This window comes from Dama dama, chromosome 5, assembly GCF_033118175.1.
Source record: "Dama dama isolate Ldn47 chromosome 5, ASM3311817v1, whole genome shotgun sequence".
In the NCBI taxonomy this organism is placed as follows: domain Eukaryota; kingdom Metazoa; phylum Chordata; class Mammalia; order Artiodactyla; family Cervidae; genus Dama; species Dama dama.
The window spans coordinates 90,650,236-90,668,376 of record NC_083685.1 but is presented as its reverse complement, the minus strand read 5'-3'; the positions used below and the strand labels follow the sequence as shown (position 1 = coordinate 90,668,376).

Here is an 18,141-nt window from a genome sequence, read left to right as displayed (position 1 = left end):
ACCCCCCAACACCCGGCTCCCCATTCCCGTGCCCCACCCCCACCCCCGCCCCTGTTGCCTCAGCTACACAAATACAGACTCCTGGCTAATGTCATTAAACTACCTGCTACTTCCATCTCATTATGATAATGACCTGAAGTGGCAGGGTGCGGGGGATAGCCCTCACAGGAGAAAAGCCAATCTAAATTAATTTCCCAGGCCGGGATGGGAATGGGACGCCTTTATTAGGAACAGGGAGGCACCCCCACATTCTGGGAACAGCAGGACGCTCCAGGGAGTGGGGTGGGCACCCGGTTCCCCTCTGCAGAGATCGGGTTCTCAGCAGAGGCACCAGTTGCTTTTGTGAAGGGACAGCCCCACAGCCCTGGGGGTGAGGAGGGCAAGGTTGGGTCCCTCCAGGGACCTGGGGTTACCCTCGGCCTCCTGGGCTCATTGCCAGGTGAGGGGCACTAGGAAAGCCTTATATTCCTCCCTCCCAGCGCTCTGACTCTCTGCTCTCCTGGTTCTTATCTGTACCCGCACCCTCCCTTTTACCTAGAGGCAGGCACCCTTAGGGGCCCCCCTTGGAGCACCCCATGACAGTGCCAGCTCGACCTAGTTACTATCTTGCTGCACTCCCTGCTGGGCAACTTATTAAGTTTCAGCAGGCCTGGAGTTTTCTTACTTTTTTTTTTTCTTGACGTGGGGTTGGGATGGGAGTGAGCTCGTCAGTTTTCGATAGGGACAGGAACCCGATTAGCTATTCCAGGAAGGTGTTAAGAGGAATTTCAGCAATTTGCTCCTTGTTTGGAGTCACTGGGCAGGAGATGGAAGGCTGGGAAGTGGAGGAACAAAGGAGGAGCCCCCGACCCCAGCCATGGCCCGTGTTCCCCCTTGAAGCATGCTGCCAACTGGGCACAGGGGGATGGGGCTTCCAGCCCAGGGTGAGGTGTCCTGGGGTGATGGGGTGCTGCTGGGACAGGTAGGTCTGGGTAGAAGCTGGGGCCCAGAGGTGGGGCAGCAGCCAGTTGTTCTGTCTAGAGCTGTAGAAAGTGAGTGAGATGAGGCAGGATGTTCATTTCCAGCCCTTTTGCCACCCCTTCTGCCTTCACCCTGGTCTCTCTTCCTATTCTTTGATCTGTTGAAGGAGAAAATGCTTAGACTTAATGCCAGAGGAGAGTCTGTCCACTTCTTCCCTGGAAGCAGTCTGTGGGTCCCTCTTAGGCCCTCTCGATGAAATGCTCTCCCACCCCTCAATCCCAGACCAGGTTGCTCAGCAGGGCGCTGGTGGCCTGACCTGTAACCTCTCTGCGCGGGCCCCAAGTTCAGGCAGCATGAGTCCTCCCGTCTTGCACCCTGTCCGGGTCTGTGGCACCACTTCCTGGCAGCCTCCGGGTGCTGGAGGCCCGGACTCTTCCTTTATCTGATGGAGCCGCCGTGGCCACGCTCCCTGGCAGGTTCGACAGCGAACTCTCACAGGCACACGAGGAGGCTCAGCGAGAGAAGCTGCAGCGGGAGAAACTACAGCGGGAGAAGGACATGCTCCTCGCCGAGGCCTTTAGCCTGAAGCAGCAAATGGAGGTGCGTGGGGCTGCCCGCCATCCACACCTCCCCCCGCCCCAGGCTCAGGCCCACCCAGGACCAGCCTCATCTTCTCTTTCTCTCCAGGAAAAAGACATGGACATCGCAGGATTCACCCAGAAGGTTGTGTCACTGGAGGCCGAGCTCCAGGACATTTCTTCCCAAGAGTCCAAGGATGAAGCCTCTTTGGCCAAGGTCAAGAAGCAGCTCCGAGACCTGGAAGCCAAGGTCAAGGATCAGGAGGAGGAGCTGGACGAGCAGGCAGGGACCATCCAGATGCTGGAGCAGGTGCTAAGGGCTGGGCCAAGGGAGGCAACACCATCCTCTCCGTAGCCCCGGGGTGTGGGCCAGAGGAGGACAAGATCCCAAATCCAATCTGTAGTCGCTTCTCTTATTCACAAAGTACTGAGGGGGCATCTGATCTGTGCCAGCCACAGTGTGAAGATAATTAAGCTTTTTCACGGCACTTTCCACGAGAACAGATCTTAATTGAGCTCCACTGGTGAGGGGCTCAGGAGGCAGGGCAGCTGGAAGGCCGTGAGCCCGCCCAGCCTGCCACTGAGCCACCGTGTCAGTCCAGGCAGCTAGAGCCCTGAGGCCAAGTGGAAAAGCGGCAGGATTGCCCCCACACCCAGCAGCCTTCCCTGGGCCTGTGCCAGGCCTCTAGTAAAGGAGTTCAGTTTCTCTGGAGAAGCCAGCTGCCACCAGAGCAAGGTGGGAGCACAGGGAACTGCTGGCAGAGATGTTCCCTGCTCCCGAGCCCGGGGAGAGCGGCCGATCGAGGTGCGGTGGGGAGGGGTCAGGGTACTGCCGGGGAAGAAACCCAGCCCTTACTCCCACCCACCTGCAGGCCAAGCTGCGACTCGAGATGGAGATGGAGCGGATGAGGCAGACCCATTCCAAGGAGATGGAGAGTCGGGATGAGGAGGTGGAGGAGGCCCGGCAGTCGTGTCAGAAGAAGGTAAACCAGTTGGCTCTGACCCGTCCGGTAGAAACACTGCTTCCCCCATCCATGTGTTACAGTAAGAACTTTTCTGGATGTAAACTATTATATATAGGATGAATAAACACTGAGATCTTACCATATAGTGCAGGGAGCTATATTCAATATCCTGAGATAAATCATAATGGAGAGGAACATTTTTTTAAAAAGAATGTCTGTATGTATATAACGAAACCACTTTGCCGTACAGCAGAGATTGGCCCAACATTGCAGATTAACTATATTTCAGTTAAAAAACAAATCTAAAGTAAATGCTTTTCTGTTTTCTTTATCTCTGTTGTCATTCAGTCGCTCAGTCGTGTCTGACTCTTTGTGACCCCATGGACTGCAGCACACCAGGCTTCCCTGTCCTTCACGATATTCCATTGCTATTCAGGACTGGGAAGCTCTGCTTGGGATCCTGGCGTTGGCCAGGATGTGTGCTGCTCTGAGGGTCCGTAGAGAGGCCCAGGCCCTTGGGGAGCTAACACCCTTCGCTTTCTGTGCCAAGCTGCAGGCAGAAAGGCTCTGGAACAAGGGCTCCCACCTGGGCCTGTGCTGCTGCTCGTAGCCTGCCATCCCTCCCCTTCCTCCCAGGCTGCTCTGAAACACTGGGAACTTTGAGTTCAGGGTCTGCCCGTCCAGGTCATCCATCCTCAGCCCCCGCCCCACTCTTCTCCCACGGGCATGGGGGGGTCCAGCAGGGAAGGGGCTGCCTGGCACCTGACTCTGAAGGGACCCATGGGCCCCTGTTTACAGTTAAAGCAAATGGAAGTACAACTTGAGGAAGAGTACGAGGACAAGCAGAAGGTGCTGCGGGAGAAGCGGGAGCTGGAGAGCAAGCTGGCCACACTCAGTGACCAGGTGAGCAGAGACCGCTGGCTACGGCGGGGAAAGCCGGGAGCAGGAGGGCGCTGGGAGCTCCGTAGGGCCCTGCATCACCTGCGGGAGGGTGATCACCACCCAGGGCACACCGGGCTTTCTCACTTCAGCCGGTGTAATCCCAGCACTGCCACTGTCGTTGCTCATTAAGGCATCTCAGAGTGAGGGCAGGGAGAGGAGGGGGCTCGGGCAAGACAAGAGGAGGCCCCATGGCAGAGCCCAGAGCCCCAGCTCCTGGTGTCTATCCAGGTGAACCAGCGGGACTTCGAGTCAGAGAAACGGCTCCGGAAAGACCTGAAGCGCACCAAGGCCCTGCTGGCAGACGCCCAGATCATGCTGGATCACCTGAAGAACAACGCACCCAGCAAGAGAGAGATCGCCCAGCTGAAGAACCAGGTATCCGCAGACAGAATGTCATCAGTTCCCTCTCCTTGCCCCTGCCAGTGGTTCTTGAGTCCTTGGGAAGGAAGGTGACAGGGAAGCGGGGAGAAGCTGGACTCCTGAGGGTCAGCGTGTGCTGCAGGCATGACTGTCAAGCCCAGGGTGGTGAGGATGGCCCCGCACCTGCCACCCCATCATAGGCAGAGACCTCAGTGCACTCATAACACATCACAGCCCTGGGGTCTGAAGCGAACAGAGGAGGAGGAGAGCGCCGGGGTTCCCTCTCCCCCAGGAGCCCCCTGCACAGCCTTCCTTTCCCCGGGGAGTGGCTGACATCTCTCCCTGGGGCGGGGGCGGGGGTTGGCTCTATGTTCAGTTGGAGGAGTCAGAGTTCACTTGTGCAGCGGCCGTGAAAGCGCGGAAAGCGATGGAGGTGGAGATCGAAGACCTGCACTTGCAGATCGACGACATCGCCAAGGCCAAGACAGCGGTAAGGACACAGGGTGTGCAGGGCCAGACTCAGGGGGTTGAGGGACGATGGAGCCATGACAGTGGCTCCTTTTACCCCAAACAAGGCTCCTTCCCCAGCCCAGGACTTTCTGCAGGGAGAATAGGCCTCCACTCCTCTGCCTCTCCCCACTTAGAGGCCTGGGAGGGGGCGGCAAGATGGAAGAAGAAGCCAGCAAGGGCCCATCTCCCTATTTAACCACCTGCCTGTGGGAGCTTGGCCACAGGCCCTAACACCATAAATAAAGCAGCTAATGTGGCTGAGGGATGTAAACAGGTACCTAGAGATTAGCAGAAGCACCGATAAGAGGACGGGATGACTCCGTTTCCCTCCCCTGCCCCCGGCCAGCCCCACTGACAAGCCCAAGCGGCAGCTAATTAGAGCGCTTATTTAATGCCTCCCTTTTAATTCCCCACCTCTCCCACGGCCCATCCATCGGCCGAGAGCTCATTACTGGGATGCGGCCACTGGTATACCTCCTCAGGCAGGGAACGGGGCAGGGGAGGAGGCTGGGCTTGGCTCTGGGCTCCCCAGCCCCCCAGCTAGTCTCCCAGCTGCAGAGAGATGCCAGTCTCCTGGGCTTGATTTATCCCTGTGACATTTGTGCTCCTCAGCAGTTTTCAGGTGAGTAATTCAAATTCCTTAATTGTGTTAAAAAAGGCTGTTATAAAATTACCATTTTATTTAAATCCAAGTTAATAAATTTCTTGGCGGAGGCATCCCCAGCTCCCCGCAGCCCGGTAACAAGATGGATGGGGGCAGAGAAGGAGCCAACGCAGTCATTTTGGTTTGGAATTACTGGCTAATAGATTCATTCATTTCCTGAAGCTGCTGTTGGCTGTCTCTTCACCTCCCCACAGGAGTGGACTGGCCGTGGGGACTGGATGGGCAGGGAGCAGGCAGTCCCAGGGGGGAACAAGAGTCCAGGCCAGGAGAGCCTCACAGATTTGAGGGGTCCTTCCCTGGGGCCTGGAGAGGGCAGCGTGTGCAGAGGTTAAGGCCTAGCTGCTAGTGCTGGACGATGGGTCGTTTGGTTCTGCGTAGACCTTTTCTGCCTTCTCATTAGCCTCCAAAGAGCTGTGGGGAAGCAGCTGTCATTTAGCCCAGGGTTTGCTTGAGCTGGGCTTCCCAGGTGGCGCTATTGGTAAAGAACCTGCCTGCTAATCCTGGAGATATGAGAGACATGCGTTCTATCCCTAGGTTGGGAATATCCCCCGGAGGAGGGCATGGCAGCCTGCTCCAGTATTCTTGCCTGGAGAATCCCATGGACAGAGGAGCCTGATGGACTACAGTCCATAGACTTGCAAAGAGTTGGACACAACTGAAGTGATGTAGCGCGCGCGCGCACACACACACACACACACACACACACACACGCACGCACGCTGCCTAAGCTGCAAAGATAGTCCTTCCACTCAGCTCCCAGGCCCAGAGCAGGGCAGGACAGGCAGCTCCCTGAGCATCACTGGTCCTGGCACCCCCTCCCACGGGTCCACCTGGCCCCATCATTAGCTCCTCCCACTGGTGGTGGCAAAGGGAGGTTCAGTCTTCCAACCCAGGGCCCTCAGTCACGCCAGGCCTGATGCTCTCGGTCTGTCTTTGCCTCTGTCCAGCTGGAGGAGCAGCTGAGCCGCCTTCAGCGTGAGAAGAATGAGATCCAGAACCGGCTGGAGGAGGATCAGGAGGACATGAACGAGCTGATGAAGAAGCACAAGGCGGCCGTGGCTCAGGTACCCCGCCCAGGAGTGCCCCGCCACCCCCTGCACGGGCACCGTCCCCTGGTCCTCCTTGTAGGTCCCCGTCACAGTGCCTGTGTGCCCTGGCCCTCCGAGTGGGGCAGAGCGGCTGGAATTTGGTGCTCATGGGAAGTCCTGCTTCGGCACTCTCTCCTTTTCCAGGCCTCCCGGGACCTGGCCCAGATGAATGATCTCCAAGCTCAGCTAGAAGAAGCCAACAAAGAGAAGCAAGAGCTGCAGGAGAAGGTGGGGACCAGGATTTCCCTTGGTAGAGAGAGGGTGCCAGGGTCCCTGTTCGTGGGGACCAGCTCCCAAGCTCACAGGTTCACATGCGCTTCTTTCTGCCATCAGTCAGCATCAGTGAGTGCAAAGGCCTCGGCTTGGAGCCATGTCACCATAGCAGATGTTTTTGGCTTCAACCGCCTCATTTTGCATTTCTATTCTCTCTCTGGTCCTTAGTTCTCTCCTTTCTCTCCAAAGGGCAAAATCTTTGCCAGCATGGGGTCAGGTGGGGGCTGCCCCTGTCTCAGGGACCCATCCTTCCAGCTCTCTGTGCATCCCTCCCTTCCCCAGCTTCTGGTCACCATGGTGATCCTGCCGGCAGGGAAGTGGGTACAGAGCCTGCCCCTTCCCTTCCCAGGCTCAGTTCTTTCTTCCTTTCCTGCCCCCGCCCCCCAGCTACAAGCCCTCCAGAGCCAAATGGAGTTCCTGGAGCAGTCCATGGTGGACAAGTCCCTGGTGAGCAGGCAGGAAGCTAAGATCCGGGAGCTGGAGACACGCCTGGAGTTTGAAAGGACCCAAGTGAAGCGGCTGGAGGTGGGCACACACTTCCCCCATCCCTTCCGCAGTGGGGAAGGGCTGAGTGGCCCCGGCTGGAGCCACGCATGCTCAGCAGGGCCAGGCAGGCCTGAGGCCGCTCCTCCGAGGCCCCTGCCAAGCTGCCAGGCCAGCTGACGGGGCGGGTGCCTTCTCCCCCGCCCGCCCGGCCTGCTCTCTGGGCACCACGGAGCCTGCCTGCTTTACATTCTGTTTCCGTGCGTGCTTTCTGCCAAGGGACCACAGCAGCTTAGCTTTTCGTCTTCATATTTTCCTCCACCGTGCGCTCCCCCCGTCGGTCCCCTCTCTGCTCTCCGGCAGGGTCATAAATATGCAGTGGATGGCGCCACTTCTTCAAGGGCTGGAGTCTGTCCTCTCATCTCACCGCTTGCTCTTTCTCTTTCCCTTTCTTATTCCCGTTTTCCGTCAATTTTCCCCACGCCTGCTGTCTCTGCTTTTCTCCTTCCCTCTTCATTTTCCTCCATTTTTGCCCCATTTTTTTCCCTCTCCCTCTGAGTCTGTTTTCTCTCCAATCTCATTCCCTTCCTTATCCTGAGCTATTTCTTCCTTTCTCCCCATCCCTTTTGTCCTCTCCCTCTACTTTTCATTCTCTTCCCTCTAACCCTTCTCCTTTTTCTGTTCACCCCCATCTTCTCCTTCCATCCCTCCTGCCTCCTAACTATAATCTCCATCCTCCACATTTAATCCTTTCGGTTCCACTCTCCCGAAGCCCGCATGCTCCAGCACCTTTCTTTCCAGCAGAGCAGGTAGGAAGAAAGAGGCCGGCAAAATGATCTCTCTGGGTTTACAGCCTTCTCTCCCTGTTTCCTTTCCTCCATCTCGAGCGTGTAAACATCATCTGAGCACTGACTGGCCTCCATGAGAAGTGTGTTCATGGTGTGGGTGCTGAGCATCCCTGCCTCCTTCCCCCTTCCCCCTGAGTCAGTGGAGCAGGAAAGAGGATGGGGATGGAACCAGGTGACCATAGGGCTGGCAATGGGCCTCGGAGAGCATTAGTACCCTTGACCTAGGAAGAAAACGTGGCTGAACCTCCTAAGACAAGGTCACAGTTCTCCAGAGAGCTAGAGAGAATTAGAGGAGGCTTAGTAATAGTCCGTGCTCTGCCTTGGTAATATTCTGGTCCACAGTGTACACAGAGAAAGGGTTAAGTAGGTTGCCTCAGGCCCCAAAGCTATTACAGGGCAGAGGAGGCCGGTGGGCTGGTGGGCGCAGAACAGATTGCAGCACTTGCCTCCTTTCCTCGAGGGTCCCAGTCCCTTTCCTCAGCTCTGTCTCTCATTTTGCCTTCAGCTCAGACAGGCAGTATTGTGGTTTAGATGCACAGAATGTTAAACACCTATGGCCCTTAAAGATGTAGCCTAGCACTCTAATTATTTTCAAGACATAGAGGCTAGGGGCTGAGAGCGGAGCCCCCATGACCAGTCCAAGATTAGGATCAGAGTCAGGGTGCTTCCCTCACACTGCCCCCATCTCCAGGTTGTTTTCTGCTTGGCATCCTATGGCCTTGGAGAGGAAATATGTTCAAGTTTCTGGGGAAAGAGAGATTCATCAGGTTTAGAGGGATGGCTTTGTGTTCGGCACGTGATGACTGTTTAGTCTCTTCCTAATCCAGAATTCTCAGTAAAGTCATTTGCCTCTGAGCACAGGTTCTCGCTTTTAGAGCTTCTGGGGTTAGAGTCTCTGGGGGAAGCCCTGCTGCCTGTGGAGGCCCCACACATGGTGTCAGTGTGGACTCTAGACAGAGCCCTCTTCCGACCTAGGTGATGGTGGTGATAATGATGTAGCACCTTTCATCTTCCCGATGTGCTGTCACCTCCCTTACCATATTTGGTCCTTAAAAGACCCCTGGGGAATAGGCGTTATTCTCCCCCTTGTACAGAAAAGCACAGGGAGCCACCCCCCAGGGCTTTAGTGCCTGCCCACCTGAGCCCGGAGCTCTGCCACAGCCCGCTCTCTGCCCAGCTGATGGGTCTCTCTTCCCACCACCCTGTCCAGAGCCTGGCCAGCCGGCTCAAGGAGAACATGGAGAAGCTGACTGAGGAACGGGATCAGCGCGTGGCGGCTGAGAACCGGGAGAAGGAGCAAAACAAGAGGCTGCAGCGGCAGCTCCGGGACACCAAGGAAGAGATGGGCGAGCTCGCCAGGAAGGAGGCCGAGGCGAGCCGCAAGAAGCATGAGCTGGTAATGCCCCCACCCGCGAGGCCGCAGGCCGGCAGCCCTCCGAGAAGCTGCTAGACACACACCTCCCCACCCTGGGCTTGTGGAGGTGGGCTGCAAAGAAACCATGGTTTAGAGAACTAGAGGGATGAGAACGTGCCAAGAGGACAGACGGTCCACGAAGCCTGAGGGCAGGCCAGGGGCTGAGGGTGGTACCAGTCTCTGCCTCAGGCGAGGCCGGGCCCCCACAGCCCAGCCACACCAGGGCAGAGAAACTTCTGCAGGTTCTCTGCAGCACCCACAGAGCAGCTGCTGGCCCGGAAAGATGTGAAGCCAGCCTTTTCTGGGGCAGCTGGATGAGATGCCAGCCCTCCTGTGGACTGGACTGTCCCCTCTCCCTCCTAGGAAATGGATCTGGAGAGTCTGGAAGCTGCTAACCAGAGCCTGCAGGCTGATCTGAAACTAGCGTTCAAGCGCATCGGGGACCTGCAGGCCGCCATTGAGGATGAGATGGAGAGCGACGAGAATGAGGACCTCATCAACAGGTGAGGGGCCTCTGTGGCAACTGCGGCTGGTTCGGAGGCCCTCGTGACCACATCCAGACCAGGTAGAGCAGCTGCGACCTAGGTCTCCCCACCACTGAGCCTGCCCACCCTCCCCTCACTGCCAAACCCCAGCACAGACCCCCATCTGGTGGTGGCTAAGGGCTGGACAGGTGGGGCTTGTGTGAGATGCCCTCCCCATGTCCTCCCCGTACCCCTCCCCAGGCCTCCCAGGACCTGGCTCTCCAGCTCTGCCTGTTCAAGATGAGTTATTACCCCGTTTAGCTGCATTTCTGATGGCGCCTGCCCCACTCTGGGGAGAGCAGAGATTTAAGGGCCGTGGTGCCTTGTTACTGTGCCAGAGATTTTCTCTCATAAAACCCACCCGGGGAAAGGTTTAGGAGAGAGATTTGTGGTCTTAGGCTGAGGAGGCAGTCACGAGGCAGGCAGACCAGCAGTAGAGGTGAGTCAGGCCCTGGAGAAGCTCCTAAGGCTGCCCTGGGCAGACCCCCCTGCCCTGGGATTTGCCCCCATCCCGCGTGAAGGCTGGGACTCCATCCTGCTCCTGGGCTGTCCAGGGAGCCTGCTTCTTTGGGGCAGGGAGATGGTACCCTAGGCAACCTCCTTCTGAGTACAGCACTGTCCCACCTCCTGGTCTCAGCCAGCCAGAGCCTTGTCTTGCCGAAGAAGGAGTGGGTCCTCGGCTGAAGGGTCCATCCTGGTTTGCCCGTTGACTTTTCTGTGTTCTTTTGGCCCCCTTGCCCACCCTTTTCTTTCTGTTTCCAGTTTGCAGGACATGGTGACAAAGTATCAGAAAAGAAAGAATAAACCGTGAGGACTGGAGCGCGCGCGCTCTCTGCCTCTCCTCGCGTGGTGTCTAACCACCCCTAACCCCGGGCTCCCGCTGTGCTGCATGTCGCATGTGGACACACAGTGACCTCCACTCCTCGAGCTAGTCTCTCACGCTAACCGGGCTGACTCTCTCCTGGGGGAGGCAGGGCGACAGGCCGTGAGGGTGCTCCGCCTGGGAGGCTCCTGGCCCCCACATCCTTGGTCGGCAGGATGGGGGCTCCATCAGAAAGGAGAGCTGTGCCTCAGTGGGTGGTCCCCACGGTCTGCCTTCCTGGGTTTCGGCCTCACCTCCTTCAGAAACCAAGGGTAGCCACTTTCTGGCCTCTTTCTCTTGGGGGAAGATCTGGGTTGGATTTCTCCCCATCCGTGGGCTCCTTTGGAGCCTGACCTGCCTGAAAGAAGTGGGTGTGTTTCATTTTGAAAGGTCTGCCCCCTACTTTTGGAAGACGGGGAAGAAGGAGAGGGGCATCTAACAGTTACTTGTTGGGGGAAAGCAAGCAGCTGTGGATGATGGCGTGGCAGGGGGAGGGAACACAGCCAGCTGTGTTTACTGTACCCCGCCCTACCCCCCACCCACCCCCCACCGTGGGCTCCCCTGGCAAGGAGGCCCCAGGCATTGGTGCTGGAGCTGTCAGTCAGGTGGGGGGAGCCCAATAGCCCCACCCCCTTTCCGTTTCCTTCTTTCTGGGTGGGAGCCGAACAGCAGGTGCAGATGCTTGCGCCTTCAGGAGGATTAGATGGAAGTGATCCTCCGTCAGATTCAACAGGGCTGGTCTTTGGAGGTTGTTATTCCAGGGCGGCCTTGGGTTTCCACCCCTCCCCTCTCTCTTGCTGGCAGACCTCCTCCTCTGGCCAGGATGGGCTGGCGGCAGCGCAAAGGACTCCGTGAGAGCTAATGATAAATGTAATAGTGTGTAACAGTGATAGAGGGCCGCTGGAGCCCGGTTGTCACACACAATTAATATCCCCCGCCGTTCTGTCTCCGTTTGTTTGTTCCCCCGCGATTCGGCTCCCAGTTAACTAATAGCACATGAGCCTGGACATAAATTGTATTTGACGCGAGGTTTAATTCCAACCATTTAAAATTTCAACTGCCCCCTGAGCCGGCCTGGCCCTGGAGTTTGTTTACGGGCCTGATTATTTAAGGAAAAGAAGCCAAACATCCTCTATAGGCTTGAAACTAAAGAGAAGGCAAGGGCAGGCAGGCCAGCTTCTCAACTCATTCGCTGCTCTGAATGTAAGGAGGCAAATTCGTATTCTGGGCCCGTGACTGTCTGTCCCCTGTGTGTTCCAGCCCTGCAATCCTTGGGCTGTTGGAGCTTCTAGGCCTGATAAAATGCGCATTTCAGATCACATTCTAAACTCCCGCACACATGCGCGTGCACACACACCACTCATGCAGGCACACGGGGGTCTGCAGTCCTAGCCCAGTTCCTGCTGATGGTAGAGGGGTGGTGTGGGTCTTTCCCTCGGCAGCTCTGGGCCCAAGCTCCAAGTTATTGAGCGCGCGTGCTAAGGCGGGCGAAAAATAATGTTTCGATTTACTTAGAGATACAGTTGTTATTGCCATAACCTTAATGAAAGCAGTAAACAGCACAGTATTAAGGGAGATTTATACAGAAACGCTTTTAACATGTAGACATAGATTTTGCGATGCATACAGCACCTCCTTTCTAAAGGCAATCAATATGGTTATGAACGGCGGTGATAAATTACAGGCTCTGAAGCTGGAGAAGGAGGTTTTTTGCACGGGTGTATAAATCAGGAGCTATTGGCGTTCCACGGGGCCCATGCACCACACTAAATCTGCCGGGCTCAGACGGGGCACAGGGCTTGCATTAATGGTTTCGGGGTTGTCACTAAACTCCTGTTTACCTGGGGCATCAGCCAGCCTCGTCTTTGTTATAATTCTGTATTTGACGGAAGCCCATAAAATACGCCTCTTTATTCCCCTCCCCACGAGTCCTGCTGTCTCACAGTCCCCAGAACAGTGTCTGGTGGTGTGGTTTCTTCTCTGTGCATGTGTGTGTGTGTGTGTGTGTTTGTGTGTGTGTGTGTGTGTGTGTACATGCCTGTGTGACTATTTATTCAAGAACATAATTCAGGAACGGGGCTGCTCCTGTTGACACAAATGACAGGAAATTTATATCAAGGAGAAATCCTAGCATATCCCTAGCAGGGAACATGGTGAGCAGACATTTTGCAGAATTCTAGAAGCATTCTCACTCAGAAGCTGTCTCCAAGCCCTTGCTGCTTTGTGAAGAAATCTCCATGATTTCAGCATCAGAATTTGACTCCTGTGGGCTATCGAGAGGGCTCAGGTCAGCTTGGCCAATAAAAGCCTTTGGGGAGCAAGAGCCACAGGCTTCCTGAGGGAGGAAGAGGAGCTAGGAGAGACAGAGACTTTGTCTGGGACTTCTGGGTGCCCCCGCACCCTGATCTCCAGGTTCAGCTTGAATCTTGAAGCTGTGACCGGGAGCCCCTTGGAAAATGCTGCTGCCCCCACCCTGTCCTTTCTTTGTTTCTTAAAGGCCAAGGGGAGCTTCAGGATGGATCTGGGGTACGGTCTGTAGTGTCCAGGTTGGCATTGCCATCAGCCCAGGAGACTCCAGGTTCAAGTTCACTTAAGTCATAATAACCCTTCTCTTCTCCGTCCCATTGCCACCAACCCCTCTCTTGCAGTGAAGTCTTGGAAAGTGGGAGCAGCTGTAGCCACATTTGGGGGAACAGGCAGACAAGAACAGCAGAACAGGCCTCAGGGAGGAGGTGAAGGGCCCCGGACTCTGCTTTTTAACCAAGAGCCATTTAGCTATAATTGACGAATGGACGGTCTCCCTGTTGTTCTCGGTTGGCTGAACAGCAGCTCGTCCCAGAAGGTGGGGTGGAGGCACCTCCATGCCCCCCAGGGTCTTCTTGGTGGCTGTCACACAGTGTGGCCTGCTGAGCGGGGCAGGGTCCTTGTGAAAGGTGTGCTCTAGTCTAACCCCTTGTTCTCTCTGACTCACTGATGCGCATGCCGCCGTGCATCCCACCCCCCGCTGAGGCAAACTGGCTGCCACTCAGTGCTCCCTCCTGGACCGTGCTCATCACCTCTTCCCATCCTTGCCTACCTTTCTGCTCCTCATCCCACAGCGAGGGGGACTCAGACGTGGACTCGGAGCTGGAGGACCGGGTCGACGGAGTCAAGTCATGGCTGTCAAAAAACAAGGGGCCTTCCAAGGCGGCTTCTGACGATGGCAGCTTGAAGAGTTCCAGGTAAGCATATGGCCTTGGCTGGGAGCAAAGACCACCTCGTGCCCCAGGGATGGATGAGCAGTGCCTTGATCCCAGAGGGTGCACCTCACGCCACTTGCGTCTCTTTCTTGCCTGGAGGCACCTAGGCACATAGGCTATGCACAGGAGGCCAGGTTTCTTCTTACTCAGGGTCTGCATCACCATTATTTTGCCTAAGGAATGTTTTCCTTTACTAGGTTCAGGGCTTTGGTTTGGTGTAGGTTTAATTTCATCCCCACTCATTTATTCAACAAAGGTTAACCGAACTGCCTGATGGTTTGTGTACTTGGAATCAAGACTGAAATAGGGCAAGGGGGACTCTGGATCCCACAACCCTGGACAGGGCCAGCTTTGGGCCTTTGAGGTCTTGGTAGGAATAGTAGAAGAGGCCTCAGTTCCCCTTGACTCCCCATCACAGCTACAGACACACTTCATTCTCTGCCCGTTCTCTTCTTCCTCTGGCCTTTTCACTTGCCCTCCACTATGCTTTCTGCTAACACCCATCCACTGCAGAAACTGGCTCCCCTGTTGTCCATGCCAGTCACAGTCTTCTGATGGCACAGGCAGCTTCCCTGGAAATCTGGGACTCCGATTCCCATCCCTCACCTCTTGGCCAGCATTGGTCCCCTCTTACCCCTCCTGCCACCACTTCTCTGCTGACTCTTGCCTCCCAACTCAGAGCCATCCTGATCCCCCAGGACACACTGTTCCACCCCCTCCGAGAGACAGCTGGTGTGCTGGGTAGAAAGAGCAATCCCTCTCCTCCCTCAAGGGCTTCCCAGGTGGCTCAGTGGTAAAGAATCCACCTTTCAATGCAGGAGACGTGGGTTCGATCCCTGGGTCGGGAAGATCCCCTGGAGAAGGAAATGGCAACCCACTCCAGTATTGTTACCTGGGAAATCCCATGGACAGAGAAGCCTGGCGGGCTACAGTCCAGGGGGTGGCAGAGAGCCCGGGGACATGACTTAGCAACTAAGCCACAACCACAATTCCTTCTCTAACGCCCCTGAAGCCCCTTGCCAAGCCCAGCCCCTCACCACAAGCACCCAGCCGGCCCCCCTCTAATTGGTTTAATGTATTTGGCCAAACAACATTTTGTTATTGCAGAAAATGCCGCCTTCCCCACCCCACTGCCGTTCACCGCAGCGTGGCACCAGGCTGCAGGTAGTTGACAATGAAATAAATTGAACTAAACGTTTTAGAGGGGGAAAAGTGATGAAATAGAACAATAGTCTAATTTACATGACATTCTCCGTGAAGCTATTTTCACTGACGCAAATTATTTTGCTTCATTTCCTCCGACGTGCTCACCACCACTTTGCCAGAGCCGCTGCCGAGCTCTCCTCCTTCCTCCTCCTCCTCCCTCCCCCAGTGTCTTTATTCTCTGGGTTTAATGCCTGTCTCTCTCTCTCTCTCTCTCTCTCTCTCTCATTCTCTCCCCCCCCGCCCCCCCGCGCTGCCCCCAAATCTATCCATGCCAGAACCGCCCTCAGCACCGCGGGGAAGGAGGGCAAGGGGGTGGAGGAGAGGCCGGCCTCGGTGCTCAGCTCGCTGAGCTACCGAAAGCGGCTCACCCTGAAGGACTCCATCGGGGGCACCGGGGACGAGGATTCGCTCTTCACCACCCTGAGTGAGCGGCCGGCCTCCCCGGAGAGGCCCCCCCGGAAGGCCCGCGGGGGCCCCAAGGAGGAGCCGGGCTCGGGCAGAAAGTCCGAGGAGCCAGACGAGGGTGGCTCGGTCCTCTCCGGCGGCATCGGGGGCCGCACGAGCCGGCTGGAGAAGCGCTGGGGCTCGGACTTGGACCGGGCCTCGGCCGTCTCGGCGCCGGTCAGCCGGGCCTCCTCGGCCACGCGGCGCGGCTCCGGCGGCGAGGACGGGGTGCGCTCCTCTTTGAGCTTCTCGCTGTCGGGCTCCCCCAGTTCCCGCCGCAGCACCTCCCGGCTCGACAGCCTGTCGATGACCCTCAGCCCGTCCTTGGGCCGGGCCTCGCTCCTCGGCCGGGAGAGCCCCGATTCCCGCCTGTCCCTGGGCCGCAGCTGCCTGGACGACTGGGACGATGGAGCCAGCGTGGCCTTGAGCGAGGCGCACTCGCAGTACAGCCACCCGTCGTCTCTGGCCCGCAGTCTGTCGGTGCCACCCCGGCCTCGCGCCTCCGCCTCCTCCACCCCGGAGGAGCCTCTGGGCTCCAGTGTCCGCCCGGTCAGCCGCCGCTCCTACCTGGACCCAGACCTGGAGGCCGCCATCAACGAGGTCCTGAGCTACAAACCCGCCCCGTTCCACCGGAGCAGCCTGGAGCCGGACTCCGAGGAGGATGACCGGAAGAGCATCCAGAGCACCCGCAGCGCCCAGCTGGACCCTCCGGAGCGAGCCACCAGCATCCGCCGCTCCGCCTCCGCCGCAGACGTGTCTCGGTCCCGCGGCAGCCGGAAGAGCCGGAGCAAGAGGAGGAGTAGCTCCAGCTCCAGCTCCAGCTCCGAAGATTCCTCGGAGCACAGACGGCGGAAGAAGGGGCGCTCTCGGAAGAGCAAGAAGAAGTCCAAGTCGAGAAGGAAGAGAACAGAGACAGAGTCGGAGTCGTCGTCGTCCTCGTCCAGCGGCTCTACCGTCTCGGGCCACAGCCGCTCGAGCGTGAAGAAGGGCCCGGCTGCGGAGGACGAGGAGGCCAGGCAGGGGCGCCGGCAATCCCGGAAGGAGGAGAAGAAGCGCAAGAAGGAGGTGGACAGCCTGATGATGCGGTACCTGTACCGGCCCGAGAGCGACTAGCGCAGTAGGTGGCGCCCAGTGCGGCGCGCAGAGCATGGCGTGTGCCACTCGGTGTGAACTAACGTGCTCCCGGTCCACCCGCCACCCCTCGGCCCCTCTGCGTTCCTCTCCAGCGAGCCTGGCCTTGCAGAGCCTCCTGGCTTCCTCAGAGAGTGGAGGCTGGCTGAGCTGGTCAGTCGTTCTGAGCCCTGAGCCCAATCACCTGAGCTCGCTGGTGACCTCAGGTCACAGCTCCCACTTGGCAAGCCCTTACCCTGGGCCAGGGACCACCCCCCCTAGACACTTGCCTTATTTTATTCACTTAATCCTCATACTAACCCCAAAACAAATATCTGATCACCAGCCCATTTTCTAGGAAAAGAAGGTGAGGTTCAGGCGGGTTAAGTCATTTGCCAAGGTTACAGAGCTGGAAAGTGATGTTGCCAGGATCTGAATGAAGTCTCTTCAACTCACCCTTAACCACTCCTTCATATGACCCAAGGCAGAGCACATGAGCGTAATATCTGTATGGGCTGTATGGGCCTAGCAGCACACACGCAGAACTTTTGCCCACGGCCCTGAAAGGCTGGGCCCCGGAAAGGGCTGGAACTGAGCCCCGGGTGTGAGTTGATGCATCAGTGGCCATCAGCAATCAAGGGGCCTTTTGCTCAGCTCTCCCTCTGCCCTGCACTGTCATCTTCCCCTCTGGCATGGATCTCGAGGCTCAGAGTGCAAGGCTTACAGCACCCACAGCACCACACCCTGCAGCAGACCTGGAGGTGCCTGACTCTCTCCCCACCCCTCCCACCTGAAGCCCACACATGGGTGTCACCTCGTCTTAGCTCATCTTGTAAAGTTTTAATGAATAGAAATTAGCAGCTGTTGAGTGACAGCCCCCTCCTGGCTCTCTTGCCTCTCCCAGCCTTCTCCCTGTGGGAAGGAAGATCAAGCTGTTAGACCCTTTATGCCCACACTCCCACCTTGGAAGAAAGGCAAAGACTGACTCACTGGAATACCATTGTTGCCACTCTCCCCGGTGGGTGGTGACATTTGGATCACCCTGGTTATATGAAGCTGTTTTTGGCATGGTACCCTCCCAGGGCAAGCTTGCTGCTTCCCAGGAGGTATGACCCTAGAGCGCAGCCCCCCTGGGGCACGGGCAGTGTTTCCTTGATGCATGAACTAACACACACGTGTTGCATGCTTGTGAGCCTCTTATGCAGTGGAGCTGCTGAGCAAGAACACTGACTTGAGCTGGTTTCTGCTGAAAAGGACCAGTTTCGTTTTAAGGAACGGAGTCTGCGAAAGCAAATGTTACTTGCAGCTGCTTGGAGATGGTGATGGGATGGGTTTGGGGAGACAGCAAGGGGGAGGTGGAACCTGAAGCCAGACCAGGCTCATGGCCAACTCAGATTCTGTGGGCCCTGAGTTGCTCCAGAACCAAGCCCTTGGACTTAGACCTGCTCTGTGGCTTCCCGCATGTTCAGATGGTTGCAGGATTCTCTGGGAGGAGCAGGAAGCATCTCAGTTGTTCTAGGGAGCTGTTGTCAGCACCACAGTGGGAAAAGGCAGGGGTCATGATATTGTGACCTTCGCAGCTTTCCACTCAAGCGCCCTGCTGAATGCCCTACTGCCCCAGCACAGGAAGTCAGCTGATAGGCTATGAGGGGAGGTTTGGGAAGCAGAGGG

The 18,141-nt window shown here is 57.0% G+C and overlaps 1 protein-coding gene across 6 annotated transcripts in view; it reads left to right on the top strand.

Moving 5' to 3' along the window:
- Nucleotides 1-18,141, top strand: part of MYO18A (myosin XVIIIA) — a 100,702-nt gene that overhangs the window by 78,304 nt on the left and 4,257 nt on the right. For 4 of the 6 annotated variants that reach the window (XM_061142957.1, XM_061142958.1, XM_061142955.1 and 1 more), the window contains 13 exons: nt 1,437-1,560; nt 1,648-1,848; nt 2,411-2,521; nt 3,302-3,406; nt 3,674-3,820; nt 4,182-4,295; nt 5,927-6,043; nt 6,212-6,295; nt 6,728-6,865; nt 8,882-9,067; nt 9,449-9,588; nt 10,372-10,416; nt 13,570-13,692. In XM_061142957.1, the coding sequence (XP_060998940.1) occupies nt 1,437-1,560; nt 1,648-1,848; nt 2,411-2,521; nt 3,302-3,406; nt 3,674-3,820; nt 4,182-4,295; nt 5,927-6,043; nt 6,212-6,295; nt 6,728-6,865; nt 8,882-9,067; nt 9,449-9,588; nt 10,372-10,416; nt 13,570-13,692 (1,635 nt within the window). The other 2 variants (XM_061142959.1, XM_061142960.1) reach the window with 2 other exon arrangements.